Source organism: Haliotis rufescens, unplaced genomic scaffold, assembly GCF_023055435.1.
Source record: "Haliotis rufescens isolate VD_foot unplaced genomic scaffold, xgHalRufe1.0.p SCAF_1, whole genome shotgun sequence".
Lineage (NCBI taxonomy): Eukaryota > Metazoa > Mollusca > Gastropoda > Lepetellida > Haliotidae > Haliotis > Haliotis rufescens.
This window is the reverse complement of record NW_025963779.1, coordinates 76,309,676-76,331,764: the sequence shown is the minus strand read 5'-3', so window position 1 is coordinate 76,331,764 and position 22,089 is coordinate 76,309,676. Positions and strand designations below refer to the sequence as shown.

General features: G+C 40.3%; 1 protein-coding gene and 1 long non-coding RNA gene across 4 annotated transcripts; one reads left to right on the top strand and one right to left on the bottom strand.

The window, feature by feature from the left end:
* LOC124118482 lies at nucleotides 1–1,545 on the bottom strand. Of its 2 annotated transcripts, none has more exons than XR_006858482.2 (3): nucleotides 1,459–1,545; nucleotides 729–917; nucleotides 1–454 (listed from the first exon to the last, which is right to left on the bottom strand). It is a non-coding gene; the product is annotated as an uncharacterized LOC124118482 (long non-coding RNA). The 2 variants fall into 2 exon arrangements; XR_006858481.2 differs by lacking the exon at nucleotides 1,459–1,545 and adding an exon at nucleotides 1,144–1,216.
* Nucleotides 1,267–18,221, top strand: LOC124118481 (perilipin-2-like). 2 transcript variants are annotated; one of them, XM_046480600.2, is made up of 10 exons: nucleotides 1,267–1,425; nucleotides 2,967–3,208; nucleotides 3,760–3,842; nucleotides 4,365–4,454; nucleotides 4,736–4,943; nucleotides 5,379–5,536; nucleotides 6,078–6,215; nucleotides 7,302–7,466; nucleotides 8,137–8,259; nucleotides 17,518–18,221. In XM_046480600.2, exons 1-10 carry the CDS (start codon nucleotides 1,397–1,399, stop codon nucleotides 17,626–17,628), a joined length of 1,347 nt encoding a protein of 448 aa, XP_046336556.2. In that variant the 5' UTR covers nucleotides 1,267–1,396; the 3' UTR covers nucleotides 17,629–18,221. The 2 variants fall into 2 exon arrangements, with proteins under 2 accessions (XP_046336556.2, XP_046336557.1); XM_046480601.2 differs by lacking the exon at nucleotides 17,518–18,221 and adding an exon at nucleotides 12,632–14,092 and having other exon boundaries at nucleotides 1,268–1,425.
* The last annotated feature ends 3,868 nt before the right edge of the window (nucleotides 18,222–22,089 follow it).

Below are 22,089 nucleotides of genomic sequence, written 5' to 3'. Positions count from 1 at the left end.
TTTCATTTTCCCAGCCGATGAGTCAGTTCAGTTGGCGTGATGACATTAAAACCATCTTCCATTTAATGAGTTTTCATTTTGGGTCCCCTTTTTCTGAATGGACTGCTCGGATACTTGTTTTAGATGAGGTCAAGGGGAATTTTTTTCTTCTTAATTTTGTTTACGAGCAAAAATGCAATTGCGCATTTCCAGTTGCCACCACAATGTCACAGATAACGTGATATCAGGATGTGACTAAGTCCATGGCCTTGATTATCGCATTAAAGAACTCTTACACTAATACTCTTATGGAGATATGACATAATGGATAGCTCGTTGCGTAGCAGATCAGCATCATGTCGTCAAGATGATTACTCTTTAGACAAAGCGTTACTATGGTAACAGTGCTACAAATAATGCATATCCGGTGGTCTTGGTCTGTTAGCATTCGTCACCACTCGCCCCTTTCCGTAACCTGCAAGAGGAATAACACGAGTTGGTCACGAATGGGTCTGTAAGGATACAAAGTTGAAGCCTTTTCAAGTACATGTGTATCACAGGGGAAGCTAGAGGAAATGAAAATTTAACTAAACACGTTACAGTGTATATTTTTCTTCTTAGGCTTAACAAACACAGACCAAACACAAGCAGGCCCGCATAATATAATATGTTTATCTAAACCAGAAACATCACAAGGATATCAAATTTCATTTTCATTTTTGTAACGATTTCAAAGTGTAAGCACTGACCTCTTGTGCTGCGTAGTATAGCTACGTCACTGGATTAATTCAGACTATTATCTTTGGTGTTTCAACATCCGTGTTCGTGGGTTTGTCGAAGAGGTTAAATTCTGGGACGGTTGGCACAACAGACGTTTGCATGTTGACACGGCTTGCCTCGAGATTGCTCTAACTGTTCCAAGCCAAGCCCCCAGCCCACTGAAAATAATTAATTGATTACATTATCTTACATGACAAAATAATTTAAAAGAATTATAGAAATATATGTAGGAATCAGATTATGATGATTATTATTATGATAATCATAACTAACTACAATAAACATGTATAGAAGCCATATAATAATGTGAATAATAATTAAACGTTGCTCGTGACTAAACAGCATGCTGTATCATATCAAGTCATCTATATATATATGCAATACTTTTGACCAGACTTCCAGGGGAAATGTTAAATCACGGTCGGGCTAAGTGGGAGAGTAAAGGTTAGGTCACGATGACCTAGTACACGCACTTTGACCGCCAGGCGGCTCTGAATGCACAAGAGCTATTTGGGGAAACACGTCAAGGGGTGTCACGCGCAGACCAGCAAGTGGACTTTGGACAGTAGGTTGATGTAATCTGCCCGGGGTATATAAAGATAGCCCCTGAGACTGAGGTACATTTACAGTTCGCTAAATGCTGGAGCTCTCACACATTATACTGAGGTAAGGAGAGTTAGTTTGATTAGAAAATCTTACCTGATATCAACTCATCGGCGAAAGGGCTTAGTCGACAACAGTTTCATGTCAGAACTAGCTAGGCCTTGGCTAAAATGTCAGTGATTTAATCACATGTGTGTAGATTTCTGTATGTAGTTCTCATTTGTTACTTCAATGGTTGGTAGACAACAATGTAAATGTATATATTTGATGTACAGCTATATTTCAGTGATCTATTATGAGATTTTTTCAGCTGATTTTATGTAGATCTTAACATTAACTAGATCTATTCAAGTTTACACTTTGATTTCGTGTGGAAGAAATTATTCGTATTTCGAAGGATGGGCAATTAGTTCCCTCTCGAGTTACATGGGTCAGTCTGAACATCAGGCTCCCCGGCCCAAGTGTGTCCACATGGCTATCCCCGACTGGCCTTTGTCTTTGTATAGTAGTTGTTCTAGATCATTCAATTCATGAACAGGCAGGGCAGCAGATGCTGTGGACAATCCTCTGGTGGTAACCATGGTCTCAGTTTGAGTGAGCTCATCCATCATACACTGAGAAGTTTAGAGAGTTCACAGCATCAGTGACCCTTTGTTTTCTTGAAGTGTTATTTTCCGTATTCACAAGTTTTGTATTGTATGAAAAGATACTTTAGATAGGGACTCTGCTCCTTGTAACGTCTAAACTAGCCCACAATGTATTCATGTACATGACCAGTCCCTGCCCTTCATATACCCTTCATATCAACATAGACATGAAGGACACCCCCCTTGGACCCCCTTCACAACTTCCATACATTATTGTCTAACACAAATAGTTGGTCTTTTTCAAAAGGGTATATAATTTGCAACAGTACAGGATGATAGGGATTGGATACATTCTACCCTAAATCATGATCATGTTTAATGGTGGCGTGGTAGCCTAGTGGTTAAAAGTTTTCACCACTCCCACATTGCTCATTCACTATATTGTTTATGATATTATCCTCTCTCTAAGCCAAGATTACTGTTATTTTTGTTTCAAAATGAAATTAATACAATCACCATGAATATATATAATGGTCTATGTCTCTAAATAGTTGAGGAGAGTTTACACTTTATTTATGAACAAATGCGAATAATTGTGTAAAATCAGATCTGAAATGCTTGAATTCCAAAATGTTTTGAAAATTGACCTCCCAAAAAAGCCAAATAAAGAAGAGGTCACCCTGACTGTTTATCATTCTGCAATTTTTACTTCTTGTCCAAATCCTGTGTCCAGTAAAATTCTGTTTGATTGCGTTAGCTCAGATTATGATAATCCATAAAATAACACTAAATTCTACAGAAAATGATGCTAAGAGCCAAGTTCTAACTTGTAATCTCCAAAGATTTTGGCACAGACTGGTTTCTGTCTTTTACATTTTGATTGGGATAATTTGTTTCCAGGGTGGTTCTTATCCTATCTCCGACCTATTCTTTGTTTAGTACCAGGGTGTTCAGGGTTGTAATTAAATCACTGTCATCATGATCATGTCCTGTTATGAGTTTTTCTTCCTCTTTCAGCAATAGTTATATGTACCGACAAAGTCTAATGGCACAACAAACAAGAATGGAAGACGAACAGTTCATAAGTAAGCTTGGGAACCTGCCAATGGTGAACCTGGCATGGACAACTGCCTTCAGTGCCTATGAGAAAACCAAAGAAAGGCATACCCTGTTGAAAACAGCCCTCAACTTGGCCGAGAGCAGTGTCACAACAGTGGCTCAAACTGCCAAGCCTCTCGTGGACAAGGTCCAGCCTCAGAGTAAGCTTATTAATCCCAGTACTGACAGGATAGGATCAAGAGACTGAAGACACTTGCAAAACAAGTTTACATTCATAATGTCAGTGGTATCCTTTAGTAGGGTTACCTGGCTGAGCAGTTGAAAATTGAAATGCGAGCTGCGACTAAGACAGCCTAGAAGTTTGTGTTTCTTGTAAAGACTAGTTCAGAGGAATGTGTAAGCCTTAGTTAACTACTCCTCAGTGTAGGGGGAGGGGTCAGGTAGCCTAGTGGTAAAGCGTTCGCTCGTCACGCCGAAGACCCGGGTTCGATTCCCAACATTGGTTCAATGTGTGAAGCCCATTTCTGGTGTCCCCGGGCCTTGATATTGCTGGAATATTACTAAAAGCGGCAAAAAACCATACTCACCCACCACTCCTCAGTGTGTGGAGGTGGTCCTGCTTGAAAAAATGCCTGAATTTCTACTAACCCTTGAGATAGTCCATATGAACAAATGACAATGTCAGTATTAATCTGAATGGAATTGTCAGGTATGTAGATTTGTGATGTAGATTACAATTTGCTGTTTCCAGTTGCTGTGGTGAATCATTACGCCTGTGAGAAACTGAACAACCTGGAGACCAAGTACCCAGTCATCACCCAGCCTGCTGATGAGGTGTGTGTTGGTCATGCTTGCTGTATAATTATAATCAAGTCATGTAAGAAAGATGGCTTGTTTCCCAAGACGACTCAAATTACATAATTACCGTCAATAAATTAGTACACTGCTGCTTGTAGAGCATGTGCTCAGCATAGTTCAATGTTAATGTTTATATATTTAACACTTTGATCTTCAAACAGTCACAGTGTAACCAGGTACAAATACATTCAAAGTATTCCGTGTCATTTGATTGCTAACCAAGCAATTATGTTTGAATTCATGCTTCCATTAACCGCAAAAAGAAATAGGCCACACCCACTAACAAACTAATGGTTTCCGATTGGCTAATTATAGAGTTGATGTGGCTCGTGTTGCATTATTGTGCTTAATAATGTCACTGATTTTGTATTGTCTTCATTTTTTTGTGTTACTGATTAATTAATCAATCTGTGGCATTATTACTGTTGACTTGTCTTTAAACAAACTACATTGAAGTCAATTCTTAAATTGACCTGACCGGGTGCTGTTTAATTACAGGTGTATGCCAGCAGCAAGAAAGCCTGTGAGGAATACCTGAAACCTGTCACCAGCACCGTCAGTGGGGTCTACAATGTCGGCAAACAGCAGGTCAGTCACAGCATATATCATGTGCACCAATCACAGAAGACGAGAAAAACAGGAACCTTATGACTAGATCTTGTTTAATAAAATAATCATGTACAGTAATCACTTTATCCTGCTTACAAATTAGTTTATATTTTCACTTGTCCCAATGGCAGTCTAACCACAATGTGTGGTAGGCCACAATGGATTGTTAGTAGTCCTTGAATGTACTAATTTCGAACTAGCAGACTTAAGTTGATTTTAAACCCTGCCAGGCAAATATTTATGAACATAATGACTTGCAGGTGACTCGCGTTGGTCAGTTTGGTACTGACACGGTCAATGGTGTGAAGAACTACAGCACTGCTCAGATCGCTCGTGTCCAGAGTCTGGGTCAAGGTGTGCTGGACGCCTCCCTCGGGACCAAGTATGGCCAGCTGGCTGTGTCTGGGCTGGATGGTGTGCTGTCTACATCCGAACATCTGGTGGACAGATATCTGCCCCCTGAAGATGGTAAGTTGAAGCTTGGGCCTATTTGTTTAACATTTCCTGAGTCTGATAGTGCTCAGGATAAGGTGAAGGCATTCAGTCAGTATTGTTAGTAAATGTTAATAAGTTGCAGGTTTTGTTCAGAAATGGTCGGCTGTCATTCTAGGCACCGTCCTAGTTACATTGCAAAAGATGTGTTCAGCTGAGATATTTCTAACATAGACTTTTCTTATGGAATGATATATTTCAGGTATGTACGGTGGGCTATTAGCGATACATTTATTTATTTATCATACTCCACTGCAGTATGATACATGAAAACTTCCTTATTGTCATCAATTGCAATTCATTTTCATACCAAATAACTTACTGGCACAATGTGTCGCGATGCATTGGATCTGCAGTAAGTTTGAACAGCCCAAGATATGACATATTTCATTTGTGTGAATTGTTCTTCAGGTGAGATTGACAAGCCAGAGAAGAACCCTCTGTACCGCGCCACGTCTCTCACGTCCAAAGTGCGCCGCCGCATGTACCAGCGAGCCATGCGGGACCTGCGTGGCGTCCAGGTGAAGGGCCAGGATGCCCTCTCCAAACTCAACTTCACCGTCAACCTGGTAGGTACCCAGTACCTCAACCTGTCCCTCCCTACCTTTGTCATTGTGACCTGGCTAACCATAGGGGCTCCACACTTTCAGTGATTGGTTTTGTGGCAGACCTTACTAACACATCTAGCTGACATATTGCTGACTATGGAGTTATTGTCCACACTTTATGTCCCAGGTTATAATTTGACAAACCTGGCTGATATAAGATATTAGATATAAGTTTATTAAATTACAGTGCCCCATTTTCAACCACTGTCTGTCCCTCTGGGGATTCAAGGCAATATAGGTCCCCAGCAGCTTGTGCGTGTTGTACGAGGTGACTGAATGGATAGGGTGGTCAGGCTCTCTGTCTTGCATGTCATTGTACACCAAACCCAAGAAATGTTGCTCAGAATATCAATCACTGGTTCGTCTAGTCCAGACACGATTATAAACAGCCACCATAATAAAGCTGGAATACTGCTGAGTGTGGCGATAAACAGTCTATCATACTATCATGACCACTGTATCTTTTTCTAATTAACTTCTGACTGTTATGTGTTACCCCCAGATTGATTATGCAAAGAACAACATTGAGCAGGCCAGGACCCTTGTAGGCGATGGTGTGACTGCCGTCCAGGAGAAGGTCGGCAACACCTGGACCCGCATCACCAGTGAGGAGGAGGAGGGGGGAGAGAAGAACCCTCAGGTGAGACAATACCCCATTGACTGTAGCCTCTTTATGCTCCTTGGGAGCTCATTTGTTCGCAATTTGGACAAAATGGAATGTTTCTTATCAGAAGAGTATTTTCAAAATGGCCATATCACAGATGTCTTTTTTTCTCCTGATTTATTCTCAGTGGACATTGGTAGGCTGAAAACATGTCTGCATCCATGATCACTTAGCTGAGAAAAAAAGTGAAATAGGCCATGTGAACACATTTTCTTCAGGGCACTCAACATGATCAACTTGTTCTGTTTTGTCCACTAAAAAAAACAACTAATGAATATCAAGAATTAAACAAAAAGCTATACTTGTATGGCCTAATATTTAGGATTCTGAAGCCTAAAAAATGTTAGGATTGAAAAAGAAGTTGGCACAAATCTTCAGGATGTGTCTCTGTTGATTACCTTGCTTATGGGTAGTTTGGTGATGTCCTGCTTTTGTATGCTGAAGACAGGGGTCTGTGACTCTTATACACACACTGTTCAACGTTTCACAGGGATATTCCTATCATTATGTGATTATCCACAACAAAACATCAACTATGTATTCAGTGAAACCTCCTCATTCTTTTCATCATAAAATCATCTGGATTAACACATTCCGGATTAACAAATCATTGACACTGTATGTAGTTTTGATTACAAAATTGTTCCCCACTACGATGCTCCTGAACAGTTCGTCCACCCACTCCCTCCTTGTGGACAGCTAGCAAAAGCAGCTTCATGCATCCAAGTATCGTATGTTTGTTGTTTAATGATGCACTCAGCAATATACTAGCTATGTGACGGTGGTTTGTAAATAATCTAGTCTGGACCAGACAATCCAGTGATTGACATCATGAGCATCAATCCACACAGTTGGGATATGATGACATGCGTCAACCAAGTCAATGAACCTGACCACCCGATCCCGTTAGCGGCCTCTTATGACAAGCATAGTCGCCTTTTACGGCAAGCATGGGTTGCTGAAGACCTATTCTACCCCGGATCTTCACGGGTCTCCAAGTATCACATTTGCATATGACTTGACAAGATCCAGTAGTTACAAATGTTCATTGTTTGCCACCAGAACCTGGAGGAGAGAACCATCCTCCTGGCGCGCCGCCTTACCCGCCAGATCCGCAACAGCACCAACACAGTGTCCCAGTACGTCACCTCTCAACCTCAGCATCTGCGAGAAACTATTGCTCAGGCCAAAAAATATATTGAAGACCTCTACACAACTTTTTCCAAGGTTTGTATTATAATCCTTTTTGCCCATTCAAGATATGTTTTTCTTTACTCTCCACCAAATAATGCTTGCAAAAAGGCTGATAGCCAACAATAAGAATCTGCCTGTAACTTCGGGGTACCTTTACACATGCAAATTTTGTCCAGCAAGTGGATGAATGCTTACTATTATCATTTGACGGTTACAGTTGTTATTTAATTTTTTTAATCTCAAGAAAGAGGTATCAAATCAAGAGTCCAAGATTTTGATTTCATTATCTTTTTCTGAGATTAAGACGTCTTTTAATTATTGCTCAGTTCTGTGTGCATATGGTATGAGGACACACTCAGAGTGTTTATTGATGTGACACACTCAGAGTGTTTATCGATGCGACATACTCTGGGTGTTTATTGATGTGACATGCTTAGGGTGTTTATTGACGTGACATGCTCAGGGTGTTTATCGATGTGACATACTCTTGGTGTTTATCGATGTGACAGGCTCAGGGCGTTTATTGATGTGACAAACTCGGGGTGTTTATCGATGCGACATGCTCAGGGCGTTTATCGATGTGATGTGCTCAGGGTGTTTATTGATGTGACATGCTCAGGGTGTTTACCGATGTGACATGCTCAGGGCGTCTATTGATGTGACAAACTCGGGGTGTGTATCTATGTGCTCATGTTTGTTCCAGGCTAAATCTTTTGAAGACCTCCCTTCTTGGTTCCTGAACGAAACCAAGGACAGACTGAGCTACGTACAGGAAGCTCTGAGCTTCGCCACTGATCTGCTCATTTCTACCCCCCTCAACTGGCTGGTAAGTACCTGACTCAGTTACTCTACTGGCTCTGTCTGTACTGGCCTCTGTGTATCTATACTTGTTCTGTATCTCTGTCATATACTCTTTGACCTTTTCATCATGGGTGTCTTTGGGAAAGAAATTGTGAAAATCTGATAATGGCCTCTTATAAGCACAATGTAACAGGATAGTTTGTGTATTGCTTTTTCGGTTCATTTGTATTAAACATTTGTTTGAACTGGAAATGTTGTGAGTTATACAACACATTGCACAATAACTACATTAGCAGCAAGTTCCCCCAGAACAAGAGTAAAACTGCTTAACACTGAGATTAAGAACTTTTATGTATTTTGTGTAAGGAGTGTGCAGATGTGTCTTTACAGAATATTTACCTTGTGAAGGACAATTAAGATTAATCAACTGTTCTGATAGTCTGACATACTTGGCATGGTATTTCAAAACCCTCATCTCTGTCACACCATTTTCAATGTCTCACTCACTCCATTGCTTACTGTCCCCTCTATGCATTACACATATACACATAGGATGTCTATGTGTGACGGAATGCTTCAATTTACATAGGATAGCTGCATGAAGTTTCTTGTCATTACATCATGGGGTTTGTCATCACGTTTACGATTTTGGCACTAATATTGCACGGTGCATGCACATAAGTGTGTGTGGCTGCTTGTACTAATCCCGACTAATGTTGGTTTAATAGTGCTAGTCTACTGAGATACCATGCCGCAGTCTAACATGAATACCCCACTCAGACACAGTATACTGACTTTGAGCCGACCAGTCCTTGTTTTAGCCCCTTAATACCTAGTGCCAGACAGGACAAAAACAAGTACCATCTTTTATCGTCTTTTGGTATGATGCACTTGGGCATTGAACCACTGATCTCCTGCTCTCTGGGCAGACAAGGGAGAGAATAGGTCTTCATCAACCCATGCTTGCTGTAAGAACAACAGAAAACACAAACAAACAAACCCGGTACCGGTGGATGCTCAATGACTGAATGATGATTTAAACTTAGGTTTGAGTTAGCCTTGTTTGGGTGGAATTTACTTGTATAGTACTAGAATGACAAAATATCCACACTTATGAACAAATGTAAACAAATGTAAACAATTAAACTAAACTGTAAGGTATTACAAGCTTTGATGGCTTCAGCACTTCAAAAACTGGACAAAAACTGGACAAAAACTGTTAGTTTCTAATCCTTATCTGCCATATAAACATGGTATACAATATTATGTATCTGCCATATTAACATGGTATGCAATGTATTGCATGCTTTTTAGCAAGTTGCAAATTTTTGGCCATGCATCAGTGATGTTGGGCACAGTTTCTACTGCCTGGAAATATACATGACATAGGGTCCAATTTGTATTTAATTGTTAAACAGAAGTACATACAGTCATCACAATCAGTGCAGCTTCAAAGTGATGAGGGGCGCTGTTGCCTAGTGGTTAAAGCGTTCGCTCGTCACACTGAAGACCCGGCTTCGATTCCCGACATGGGTACAATGTGTAATGCCCATTTCTGGTGTCCCCGGCCGTGATATTGCTGGAATATTGCTAAAAGCAGCGTAAAACCATACCCACTCACTCAAAGTGAAGAACCCTGTCAGCTATGGTCTTCCTACATGTCCAGTTTCACTGCAGGAGAAGTAGTAGACCGTTGGTTAAAGTGTTGTAAATATCCTGCTGAGACTAACTACCTATAAGTCCCATGTTAATTAACTCCGGTCTCCGTGTATGTGTACAGTTCACCTGCTTGTCCACTTGGTTCAGTCGGTCTTCCAGACCACTGCTTGCACTCCCAGATAAAGGCTTCATGGTCCATGGTAGTATCAGCTCCATACGATGCTCGTGGGTTTCACCAGCATCATCACATCACTCCCTGCTTTATTCCGCCCATATTTAAGAAATAAATGACGAATGGTACTCGTTTATCTATAATAAAACACTGGTTTATTTCTTATATAAGATTTCAACATTATTTACACCTCTTTGGATGATGATAAAATGTACAAGCCCTAAAAATATTTACCCAAATTTTAATGATGATGACTCTCTCAATAAAATATGACCTCGGCAAACCTGTTTGTCATATCTCTCCCGCAAACGTTCAGCCATCACATTTATCTGCGTTGCCCATCTACATCTGTGGGGAACAACTCACTAGACACTCCCCTCTAAAAAATAACAATATCTAATCATCGAGTTGCTATCCCTTGTTCGAATCTCCAGAAATGCTGTCGTGACAGAATAATGTTTTATTGTGAAATAAACCACACTTCGCTCTTCAGTGCTCTTTGCGATTTATCACGTAGCTATATTATATTAACTGATACAATATGCAACAAATTACCGGGTGGATAATGTTGCCACTAGCATGACACTGAACGCATGCACTAACAAGGAAACAGTACACCAGGCTCAGCATAGGGCATGTTGCTTCACTGTCAGTATTGCGGAATGTCACGAGTGAGAGAGCATGCCAAGTGGATTGTTCCTGTCCTCTAGGTTGTCGCATTATGCTCAACATGGTAATGGTAAAATAGCCCGGGTCGAAGGAGTTGGGATTAATTTGTTGGATTTCTTTGTAGGGTATTCATAGTGTTGGTGTGTTGCAGTGGTTGATGTGTGACCAGTCAAGGCTGATAGTTTGTAGTAGAGTTATAGGAAATGTCCTTGATACAGTTGTCCTGCTTGGTGGACAGACAGCATGGGTAGACACCATTGGTCATATCCAACTTGTCCACATCTCATTTCAGACAAGGGGGCACGGGTGGCCCAGTCGTCTTAGGCGCAGCATGTCGCTGTGCAGAGTTGCGTCCCTTGGGCATGCCAGAAACCTTAGATTGTGGGTTCGAATCTCGGTTCGCCCCGATTATGTTTCTAGGTTTGTCAGCACCATACCCGTGCTCTTATGTTTCACCGAAGTGTTATACGTCTAAGACCTGCTTTACTTCGGGCTTTCCTCCCACATTAAGCTAACACGCCGCGATATAACTGTAATGCTGTTAAAAGCAGCATTAAACCCAACTCACTCACTCACCTTGGACAAGCAGTTGTGTAAAATTACTAGTCCATCTATTTGTTGCTAGTCTGGGACTAATGGACTAGTGGACATGTCTATCCCTGGACACAGGAGGGCTGAATGTCACCTCTTTCCTAATGCTTTGTCCAATGTGAATGTCAGTAGGTTTGAATATCAGGACAGTCAAAGCATGTAATGTCTGCAGCCTTGATCCCAGTAGACAATTTCTCTGTCACACTGTTGACTTTATGAGGCAGCACCTATGTTTCGATGTTCATTAGGAATAATGTGAAGAGGTTATGGCTTATCATCTCTGAGGCAGAATAAGTACCCAGGGCTTGTCCTTAAAGTCTACTGAAATGCAGATCAGGGGTATTTACAAGGTGTAGATGTTCACCTTGTCAGCGACTGGTCGGCTTCAGTAGGATTTTTTCAGGACATATTATGTGTAATGATAAATCATCAACCATGCAGTGATGGGGGTTGCTATCAATGAAATATGTTTTTTGTCTACTGAGGGTCTTACGACCTGGTCATTTGATCAAAGCTTTGGGTGATGATGGCAGTCTTTTCCTCACTTTGTGGTTATAACTTGTGAGTGCACTACCTCCATGGACTATCTTTTATATATCTTAGGAGTAGTTTACATTAATCATAAAGCTGAAACAATACTGCGGTCACTGCTTGTCCACAATTGTCACTGTTATCTGCCCAATTCCTGATCAGACGTTCCAGAAAGATTTGTATCTGTGAAGACATTACCCAGATTCCTGAGATCCCTAGCATGTTCCTCGGTCCAGTGGCCAGCTCCTCCCATTCTAAACAATTTCCCTAGCTCCTTCACCCAGCTGATAATGCATTAGAAGTCCACCTTCTTGGTGAATGTCAATCAATACAAAACAATTTCCCTAGCTCCTTCACCCAGCTGATAATGCATTAGAAGTCCACCTTCTTGGTGAATGTCAATCAATACAAAACAATTTCCCTAGCTCCTTCACCCAGCTGATAATGCATTAGAAGTCCACCTTCTTGGTGAATGTCAATCAATACAAAACAATTTCCCTAGCTCCTTCACCCAGCTGCTAATGCATTAGAAGTCCACCTTCTTGGTGAATGTCAATCAATACAAAACAATTTCCCTAGCTCCTTCACCCAGCTGATAATGCATTAGAAGTCCACCTTCTTGGTGAATGTCAGTCAAATGTCAGAGGCATGCAAATAGCTTATTTTTCCTAGTGGGTGTAATCGACATTGTTTGTCTCGAAAGAGGAATCTGTGTTCCGGTGGTTTATGCCCTCATTATTGAGGAGTTAGTATGGTATGTGTTTTATCTTGACAGGTGTCTCGTCCCAAGGAGGCAGTAACAGAAGAGATGGAAATGAATGCCTTGAATGGCGACAGTAGTCGGAGAGAATAGAACAGTCGTCTCAGCTTCTGGAGATTTGTAGTGTCCTAGGCTTCAGTCAGACTCTCGTGTTGTGAAAGTCGTTGTAGTCAACAGGCACTTTGTAGCACATCTTTGTCATTATCAAATTTACGTTCTACATAGAAAATTAAGGTTTCCAGTGGTTGTATCTGTCAGTTGTTGTCATGGTGACTAGTTATAAACTTCTCCTGTGGGTGTTTATGGACAGGATGTACACCTACCTGCAACTTCTGAAAGATACCAACAAACAAAAGAAGAATCAGGGTTAAATGCATGTTTCAAAGTCACTTTTCAAGGATATCTTACATTCATAATATTTGGAAGATATGTACCATGTACAAATTGATGTATGTTTTCAAGGCTTTCAGAACAAACGTAATGTTTACAAAGTTCTCTGCATGCTTTGAGACAAGCTGGAGCATGATTGTATTGTGAAACTGCCTTGTCTAACACATCTGAATGTAATATAACCTTTTTTTCCTGGTAGTTATTTCACAGAAACAGTAATTACGCTGTGTTGATGATGTTGTCATTGCATACAAGTTCATTGATATGTGCATAGAGAAAGATCATTTAATGACATTTTTCTACTTTTTAATCATGGTCGGTAATCAAAAGATAACATTTACCAGATACCTCTTGACAAGGATGCATTTACAGACTTCACGTCATGTATAACATTTAGAGAATTTTATCATCATGATTTTATATGAGCTTGTAAGTCATACTCACATTTGCATAGCAAAGAAGTTGTTATAAATTCACAATTGACCATTGTTAAATGAATTGAAATGTTAAATTTATGCTAATAAATGCCAAATAAGGGATTATATATCATTTCAAATAATCAATGAACTTTCGGCCTTATATTTCGGATTCATGGAAGTAAGGGACCTCTGATTGTGAAATCAGTCTCCTCTCATCGTAGTTCAGTCTCTGCCAAACACTGGTGACACTACCAGCCAAATCCTCACAGCATCTTCGGTAGATTTTACTGGTTATGGAAAGTCCATTGTCAGTAAAGTTTGCTTGTCTGAAAGAATGTGATTTATATAAGATTCAGGGCTTCCAGAGAGGTTTCAAAGCACAGTCAAAAGTTATTAATCCAGATTTATTACAGTAAAGAATGATTATTCAAATCTCATAATCACAAATATATGCCCTAGAAATCTACATGTCTTTAATCATGGCTAATAGCATGCCTTCATATTAAATCGTGAACTTGCACTCTAACAATCCTACTCAAATTGTAATTCGTGCACTGTAAGTAAGTGTTCATCAGTGTAGAGATGGTGGTGTTATCAACATATGTGCTGTGCTTGTCAAACATTGATAATGTAATTCATATACAATGAATAAAATAATCTCTTATTAGAAGTGTTGTGTTGCTGCCAAGAGAGTGGAAGGTTACTGGTTTAATGCCTGGACGCTTATACCAAAAGACGTTAAAAGATGGTACTTGTTGTGACCCTGCCTGGCGCTCATTATTAAGGGGACTAAACAAGGACTGGTCGACTCGGAGCCAGTGGGGTATTCATGTTAAACTGCAAGGTGGTATCCCAGTGAGCTAGTACTAAAAAACTGGCATTAGTAGGGACTAGTACAAGCAGACATGTAAGTGAAATAATATTGAAGATGACAATAAACCCGATTTCATCTCACCAGATCAAGAACACATAATGTGTCATATGCTGCCACAGCCTTTCTTACACTCAGTGTATTACATGATATTTGATAGTCATGATGGTTTCCTGTAGCCGTATAATCTCTTTATCACCAACAGCATTTTTTATCTTCTCTCATGAATCTATATTTTGCCATGTTGTGATTGGCTGTTTTTTTATTGTCGGATATCTGCGTGGTAGACTTGGTCTTCAGCAACATGTTTGCCGTAATAGGCGAATATGCTTGTCGTGACTAACAGGAATGGGTGGTCAGGCTCACTGACTTGGTTGATGCTTGCCATCATATCCCAAATGCGTGGATAGATGCTCATGATATCAATCACTGTCTGGTCCAGACTCGATTATTTACAGACCTCCGTCATATAGCTGGAATATTGCTGAGTGCGGTGTTAAACAACAAACAAATGATATCTGCAGACAGGGAGGAGAGTACATTGTACATTATAGATCCAATATCAAATAGACCTTGTGTTTAATCTTGAACCCTAAGAATGAGGTAGACACAAGAATTGGAAGGAAGCCCATGATACAAGCAGTGATGACCTCTAAAGAAGGACTCTTGGCCAGGACGGATATCATTGTAGCATCGGTCTGTTGAAGGGTTAATTTATGGCCAGTATCCACAAGATCACTGAACTCTTTTCACTGTGTGACTGACGAATGGTGTACATGAGAAATACCTGTTAGCAACCAAACCAAGTTTGATTTAAGTCGTTAAAACACTTTGCCAACACAAACTGTAAGGCGTACAGTGAAACCCATTCCCTAACAAAGTGCATTACTTGCATTTTGCGGAGCGGTGAGTTAGCCTAGTGGTTAAAGTGTTCGTTCGTCACGCCGAAGACCCGTGTGAAGCCTATTTCTGGTGTCAGCCGCCGTGATGTTGCTGGAATATTGCTGAAACCATACTCACTCACTCATTCACTTGCACTTTGGTTTATGGGCCGGATTAAATTAAGGAACCAATGGCTACATTGTATTTTCACATACTGTTATTGAAGATGTTGAATTTCTTTCTTAAAAACTCTCGCCCCAAACTGTCACCTACCTACTTCACATTTTGAGGAAATACAAATCCTTAAACCAAAATAAAAAAGAAGAGAAAAACTCTGGCCATAATTAACCTGGGACAGTGTCTCCTTTTGACACAAGGAACCAATTACAAACCTCTGACCTTGCGAGAGAGAGAGAGTACTTGCTGTGTCTGATGTTACAGCATTAACCAAACCAAACACCTCACGTCGTTTCCTGCCATGAAAAACGTTTCTGATAGATGTGTGTTATATTTATACTTCCGAAGTGGACATCTGTTAGAATTTGCATGTTCAAAGAATAACATGTATCCGTTAGGACTGATATATCGACCACGGGCTGAAGCCAAAGCTCTTCACAGGTAGACAAAGGTTACTCCACTCAGATACACCCATTCTTCTTGAGCTCAACGCGATTGATTCATACCAGTGGCAATATAACTGGACTATTAATATTAAGCTTTTGGTTGGCGGGTTGTGGGAATCTATTTAGAGGTTATGCGGAACTTAGCCATGTGGTACGCGGAACGCAAATACAATCGTATTTGGTATGATCATTTAACGTTAAAAAAAATGATGGTGGACGAAATTAATTCCTATATGTTATATTTTTTCGATATTCCTCAGTAAGTTCTTCAAATCGCACCCTTTTATCACCTAGGAGCGTGTTCTGTAGGTTTTCCTTTAACCTTCATGGAGTGAATTCTGGTATGTGGTTTTGAGATTTATGTTATTAAAGTAACATTTGGGAGTCAGGGGATCCCTCAATATTGCCTGCGACATCACATTTTATCTTTCCTGAACCGTTTGTCCGCGGTTTGTCAGCACCATACCCGTGTCAATGTGCGTCGCCTATGCGTATGGTAACCTGCTATACGACCTGCGTTGCCCGGCTTTCATCCACTTTAACCTAAGTAAGAATAAGATTTATTGATGAACAACTTCTTTATTACAATTAGGAGCGACGTTTCGGTGTAGGTTCTAACACCGTTAGTACTCCAACTTCTAAATGCCTCTCAAAGAAGTCACATTAACCTGACCCGTCGTCAACATTTCGTGCTAGTCTGTTATGTTTGTTTGTCTTTTTAACGCCCCACTCCGCAATATTCCAGCTTTATGACCGTGACCTGTAAATAAGTGATTGATATTGTGACCATCGATTCATGCCGTCGGAGTACGATGATACGCTATCAACTAAGTCACCGAACCTAACCATCCGATCCATTTAGTCGCATCTTACGACCAGCTCAGGTTGCTGGAGACCAATTCTAACCCGGAATCCCCACGGGGCTCGTCTGTTAGGAACATGTTCAAATTGTTTTGCGTCTACGCCCTGAAAATCTCTCCACATAAAGTTAAAACTGTTCGAAGCCACCTGACTTAATTATATTTTAACTCTCTCAGAAGCATTATCATGATTTTTTTAAATAATGAGGACTTAAATCTTTAATTAACCAAACCATTATAAACTGTCTTTATCATTTTGAGGTGAATCTTGAAACCGTCACAGACGTAATAGTGGAAGAATTGTTAGATACTGAAGACACTGTCATTATCTATCTCTGTTCACTCTTCTGTCAGGTTTTCTTGTCTTATCTACAAAGCCCAAAATGCTTGTAGTTGTAGGGTATGTATATATGGATATTGCATTCACAGGTTGTATGTTATTTAAGAAATAAACGACGAGTGGGAGTTGTTTATCGTACAATAAAACACTGCAGGGAGAATAAACCAAGAGGAGCGCATGCTAATTATGGTTAAGCGGCAAGATTTTAATTTTTTCCTCTTTCACAGAAGGTGTTGTCAGTTGTCATAATGAGATGTTTTTTTACAGTGTTTTTTTGTTCCGTAGGGTCGAATCGGTAAACCGAATAATGAAAAGAATTACTGACATTTATTGGTCACAAATGGACCAATTATATCGCAGCTAGTTTGGGGTACTTTGGGAAGTTATGTCAAATGCTTCCTTTTATCAGTATTTATGTATGTTCGTCATTTATTTCAATTATATAGTTTGACGTAGTTCAGAAATCAATGCGTATTTTGTTTCAAAATGACTATAAACAGTTTATCGTTATTTCAGAGCCTTGACCTTGACCTGCATGACTTTCATTTGGAGGACCCGGAATTCATCAGCAGCAATGGGCTTCCTCACGTCCCAGCACGTGGACCAGACAGTGCTCGGCTGGAGTGATTCTTTGTTCCTCAACACACTATATACTACTCAAAAGTAGTTAAAGAACATCCGATCTTTTCATATGACTTTAGATTATCTGTCCTGTCATGAAAATCGGGTGTTCTACAACTACTTTTGAATAATATATAGTTTATATACCACATGACTAAATTGTAATATCTTGTGTCATGTGTTAGTAAGGTTTAGTGAACACGGGATAAGTTGCGCATGTTTTTATTAATCCACATGTATTGCCGTATGGGTTTTAGAGCTTAGCAAATCAATGTTGTGAATTGTTGATTAGTTGTTATCTTTTTGTGAATGATAAAGTTGTTTTAAGGAAACTGTAATCCTCAGAAACCCGCGCCGATCAGAGCAATGTACTTTTGCTGTTGTGACATTGAAACAGAGCGGAAGTAATCACGTTCCCTTTGAAATCGAACATTGTATGCGTGGGTTTTTTTTTAATTCATTTATCAGAAGCTAATTTGCCCTCCTCGGAAATTAGTTTTAATATGTATTTAGATAATTTGAAAATAATATATATATATACATATACATATATTATTTTCCGCCTATATATATATATTTCGCCGCATATATATATATATATATATATATACACACACACACACACACATGTATGCATATATATATATATGTATGTATGTATATGTATATATATATATGTATGTATGTATATGTATATATATATATGTATGTAAGTATGTGTGTGTGTATATATATATATTCTACAACTACTTCTACAATTCGCTTTGCAGTGTTGCGTCGCGCCAGAAACCTATGATCGTGGGTCCGAATTCTCGGTTTGTCCCGATTATGTTTCTTGGTTTGTCAGTAACATTCCCGTGCTTGTGGGTTACGCCAAAGTGGTAAACGTCTGAGACCTGCAACACTTCGGGATATCCTCCAACATCCACATCCGTAAACGATGTAATGAAGAAAGAGGCTTGAATATGAAATTATCTGAGGAGGCAAGAATGTTTGAAAGAATTGCCCCCAGTCATAGCCCCCAGTCATTGCCCCCCCCCCCCCCCACCCCCCCCCCCCCCCCCCAGCTGTCCTTCATCACACATGAACACTCCATGAAGAAACTATTTACTTGACACTACGCAGGATTTTACACAAATGTTAACGAGTGAGTGAGTATGGTTTTACGCCGCTTTTAGCAATATTCCAGCAATATCACGGCCGGGACGACAGAAATGGGCTTCACACATTGTACCCATGTCGGGAATCGAACCCGGGTCTTCGACGAGACGAACGCTTTAACCACTAGGCTACCCGACCGCCCCCACAAATGTTAACGAGCGTATACACATTTTGTAACGCATAATATACAAAATAATTTGACAAGGAATGTGTGAAAATCTCTTCAATGTCACATAAAGTTGCAACTATGTGACACTTTAAGCTGTAGCTTCCCTTACTCTGATTTCTGTGATGTGCTCCAGAGGTTCATACAGCAGAACTAGTTAAAGTAATAACATGAGCCTACTAATACCACCATTTGATACCTTTGAAGTATAATCCTTACCAAGGACTTCTCGAATTATGAGTTTTGATATGTAATAAAAACTGTATTCCCATTAGTGTTTTCGTTTGTTTTCAATATCAAAGCACAGATCCCCAACCCCCCTTACTCACCGCCATTACATGGATGACCTTGAACTTTTTACCAAAGGACTCCACTCTAAAGTAACTGATTCTCCTTATCGAGTTCTTTTCTAATGGTATTGGCAAGGCAGAAGAGAGACGATCAGTCAGTTTACTTGGGGGAGGAGTTATTGATCATCTCGTGGAAAGTCGGGTCTATACGTACTTAGGGGTGCAGGGTAGAGACAAACTCCAGAATGCCCATATCAAGGACACACTTCGGGGAGAGTCCAAATGTAGACAAGAAAATCTGGAGTTCAGAGCTGAACGCTCCCAATAAAGTCAAATCCACTACCCGTCCTTTCGTATTCTTTTGGTGTTGATTGGACGAAACCAGAAATTCAGGGTATTGGCACCCTCACACGAAGAATCATGTCAGACAATAGATCCGACCACCCTCGCTGTTCCCTCAATCGCTTCTATTTACCAATTATAATGGGAGGGCCTGGTTTTATTAACGTGGAGGCTCTTCATGATAGAATTTTATTGTGCTTTTTTTGTACTCATGTATTTGTCTGATGATCCTCTTGTGAAGCATGTCAAGACTCATGATGAAAACAAGGCATTCCACAATTTTCTTAAACGAGCCAAGGATGTGGGACATAATCTCAATGTTTTTGTTGTTGGTTCTGTTCTGCTGAACGGTACATGGGTGAAGTCGACTGGCCTGAAAAGTGAAACAGAAGACTTTATGTTTGCTGCTCAGGACCAGACACTTCCCACTCGAAACCGTCAATGTGTGAGTTGACCGATTCTGACCCGGAATCCAACACAGGTTTTTTCGTATAAGAGGTAAACGTCTACGAACTGCGCCGACGCCGTGACAGAACTGAAATACTACTCAAATCAACACAATGCCTTTTAGAAAGTGGTAACAAATGTTATATTTGGGATAACACTTTCTGAGTAAAGTATAGATTCTCGTACTTTTGGGGGTTGAGTCCCGTCCGGGATTCGAACCCACACTGCCAGAGTGAGGCATCTAATCGCCAGCACACAAACTCAGCGATCTAACCCACTCACTCACCGAGGCTTCCACAAAATGAAAGTCCGACAACTGGTAGTCTAGATTGCGTACTTTGTGTACCCCTCTGACAAGTGTAAATTGGCACGGCTCCCATGGCCGAAAGCTATGGACACACAATGCATTTTAGAAAGTGGTCAAATGTAACAAATGTTATATTTGGGATAACACTTTCCCGGACGGGGCTCAACCCAACAAAGTACGAGAATCTGTACTTAACTCAGAAAGTGTCATACCAAATATAACATTTGTTACTACCCAAATCGTCGATAAATACAAGTCAGATACCTCATGTACTGTGACATGATGTGATACCCCAGCGTCGACCATGTGTCTTCCTTCTCTTGAATTGCCCAGTGTGTATATTGCCCTCCTCTCCCTCTGGGACCCGTGAAGATTAAGGGGTAGAATAGGTCTTCAGCAACCCATGCTTGCCGTAAAAGGTGACTATGCTTGTCGTAAAAGGCGACTAACGGGATCGGGTGGTCAGGCTCGCTGACTTGGTTGATGCATGTCATCAATCCCAATTGCGTGGATCGATGCTCATGATATTAATCACTGGATTGTCTGGTCCAGACTCGATTATTTACAGACAGCCGTCATATAGCTAGAATATTGCTGAGTGCGGCGTTTAACAACAAACCACCCAACCTCTCCCTCTGGCTGTGACATGCCCCGAGCAGTCAGGGGAACATGCATGGCTTCTCCATGATCAACAATTCCGCCCTCGTGTCCCTCACAAGAGTATGGAGAAATCAGTGTCAAAGGAAATGGTTTAACAGGATGCTTAAGTTCAATACTTCATCTGTATATTTTTAACACGCACAATCCCCTTTATCAGTTGCACACAGATCTTGGAACAACGATAACCCAAATATCCAATGCAAGTCAATAATACTTAGGCAAGCATAGATGCCTTCAGTATGCAGGGAGGTGAAATAGAAGATGTCTACAGTCGCTCTATCTATTTTATATTATAAGACCGCTCAACATACTAAAAACCGTATAAACTATTTGTATTTCGGAGTCTTCCCTGTACATATTCAATGAAACGAGTGTGTAGCCGATTAACCATACAATAGTATCCATGAATACTTAATTGACACTTTTTATGGAAAGCATTTCTTTTTATTCTTTGTCACGACGTTTCAGAGCCACTTCTTACTCCTTCATCAAGTGAGTGCTTAGTAAGTGCATAGAGTTTTTATGTATATTCATTTTGTTATAACGCCCAATTTACAAACAGTTTGCTTATACGATTGTTTACCGGGAAGTTTTAGGCCTATAAAACGCTGAATTAGGATGACACTGACAAACAATCCACTTGAGCGTGTATCGCAGGCTTCCGATTCCTCAGAAAACTTCGTCCCAGTGAACACATTTACAATTGTCTGCTGTGTATAAAGTATGAAATTTTATAATACTCTCTCTGATTTCCTTTCCTATTTTATTGACACACAGTTTATAACTACATAAATGTAAAAAACATCGTTACCAGATTACACCGACTGTAGTGTAAATCACATTCGACGCACATACTACCCTATGAAAGGGTTTACCTGCATATGAATGCTAGCCAACACTGATAGTATTCCGTGCGTTGTATTCATTAGTACTTTATCATGGCCACTGTTGAATATGACATGTGTTCAATAGTTCGGAAGTAGGAAACACCAGCATTTTATTGTCTAAACGCACGTACATGCATGTTTATCTGTTAACAACACGACCCGTACTGAATGCAAAAGAGGAATGATATACGGGAAAAGTACATGATT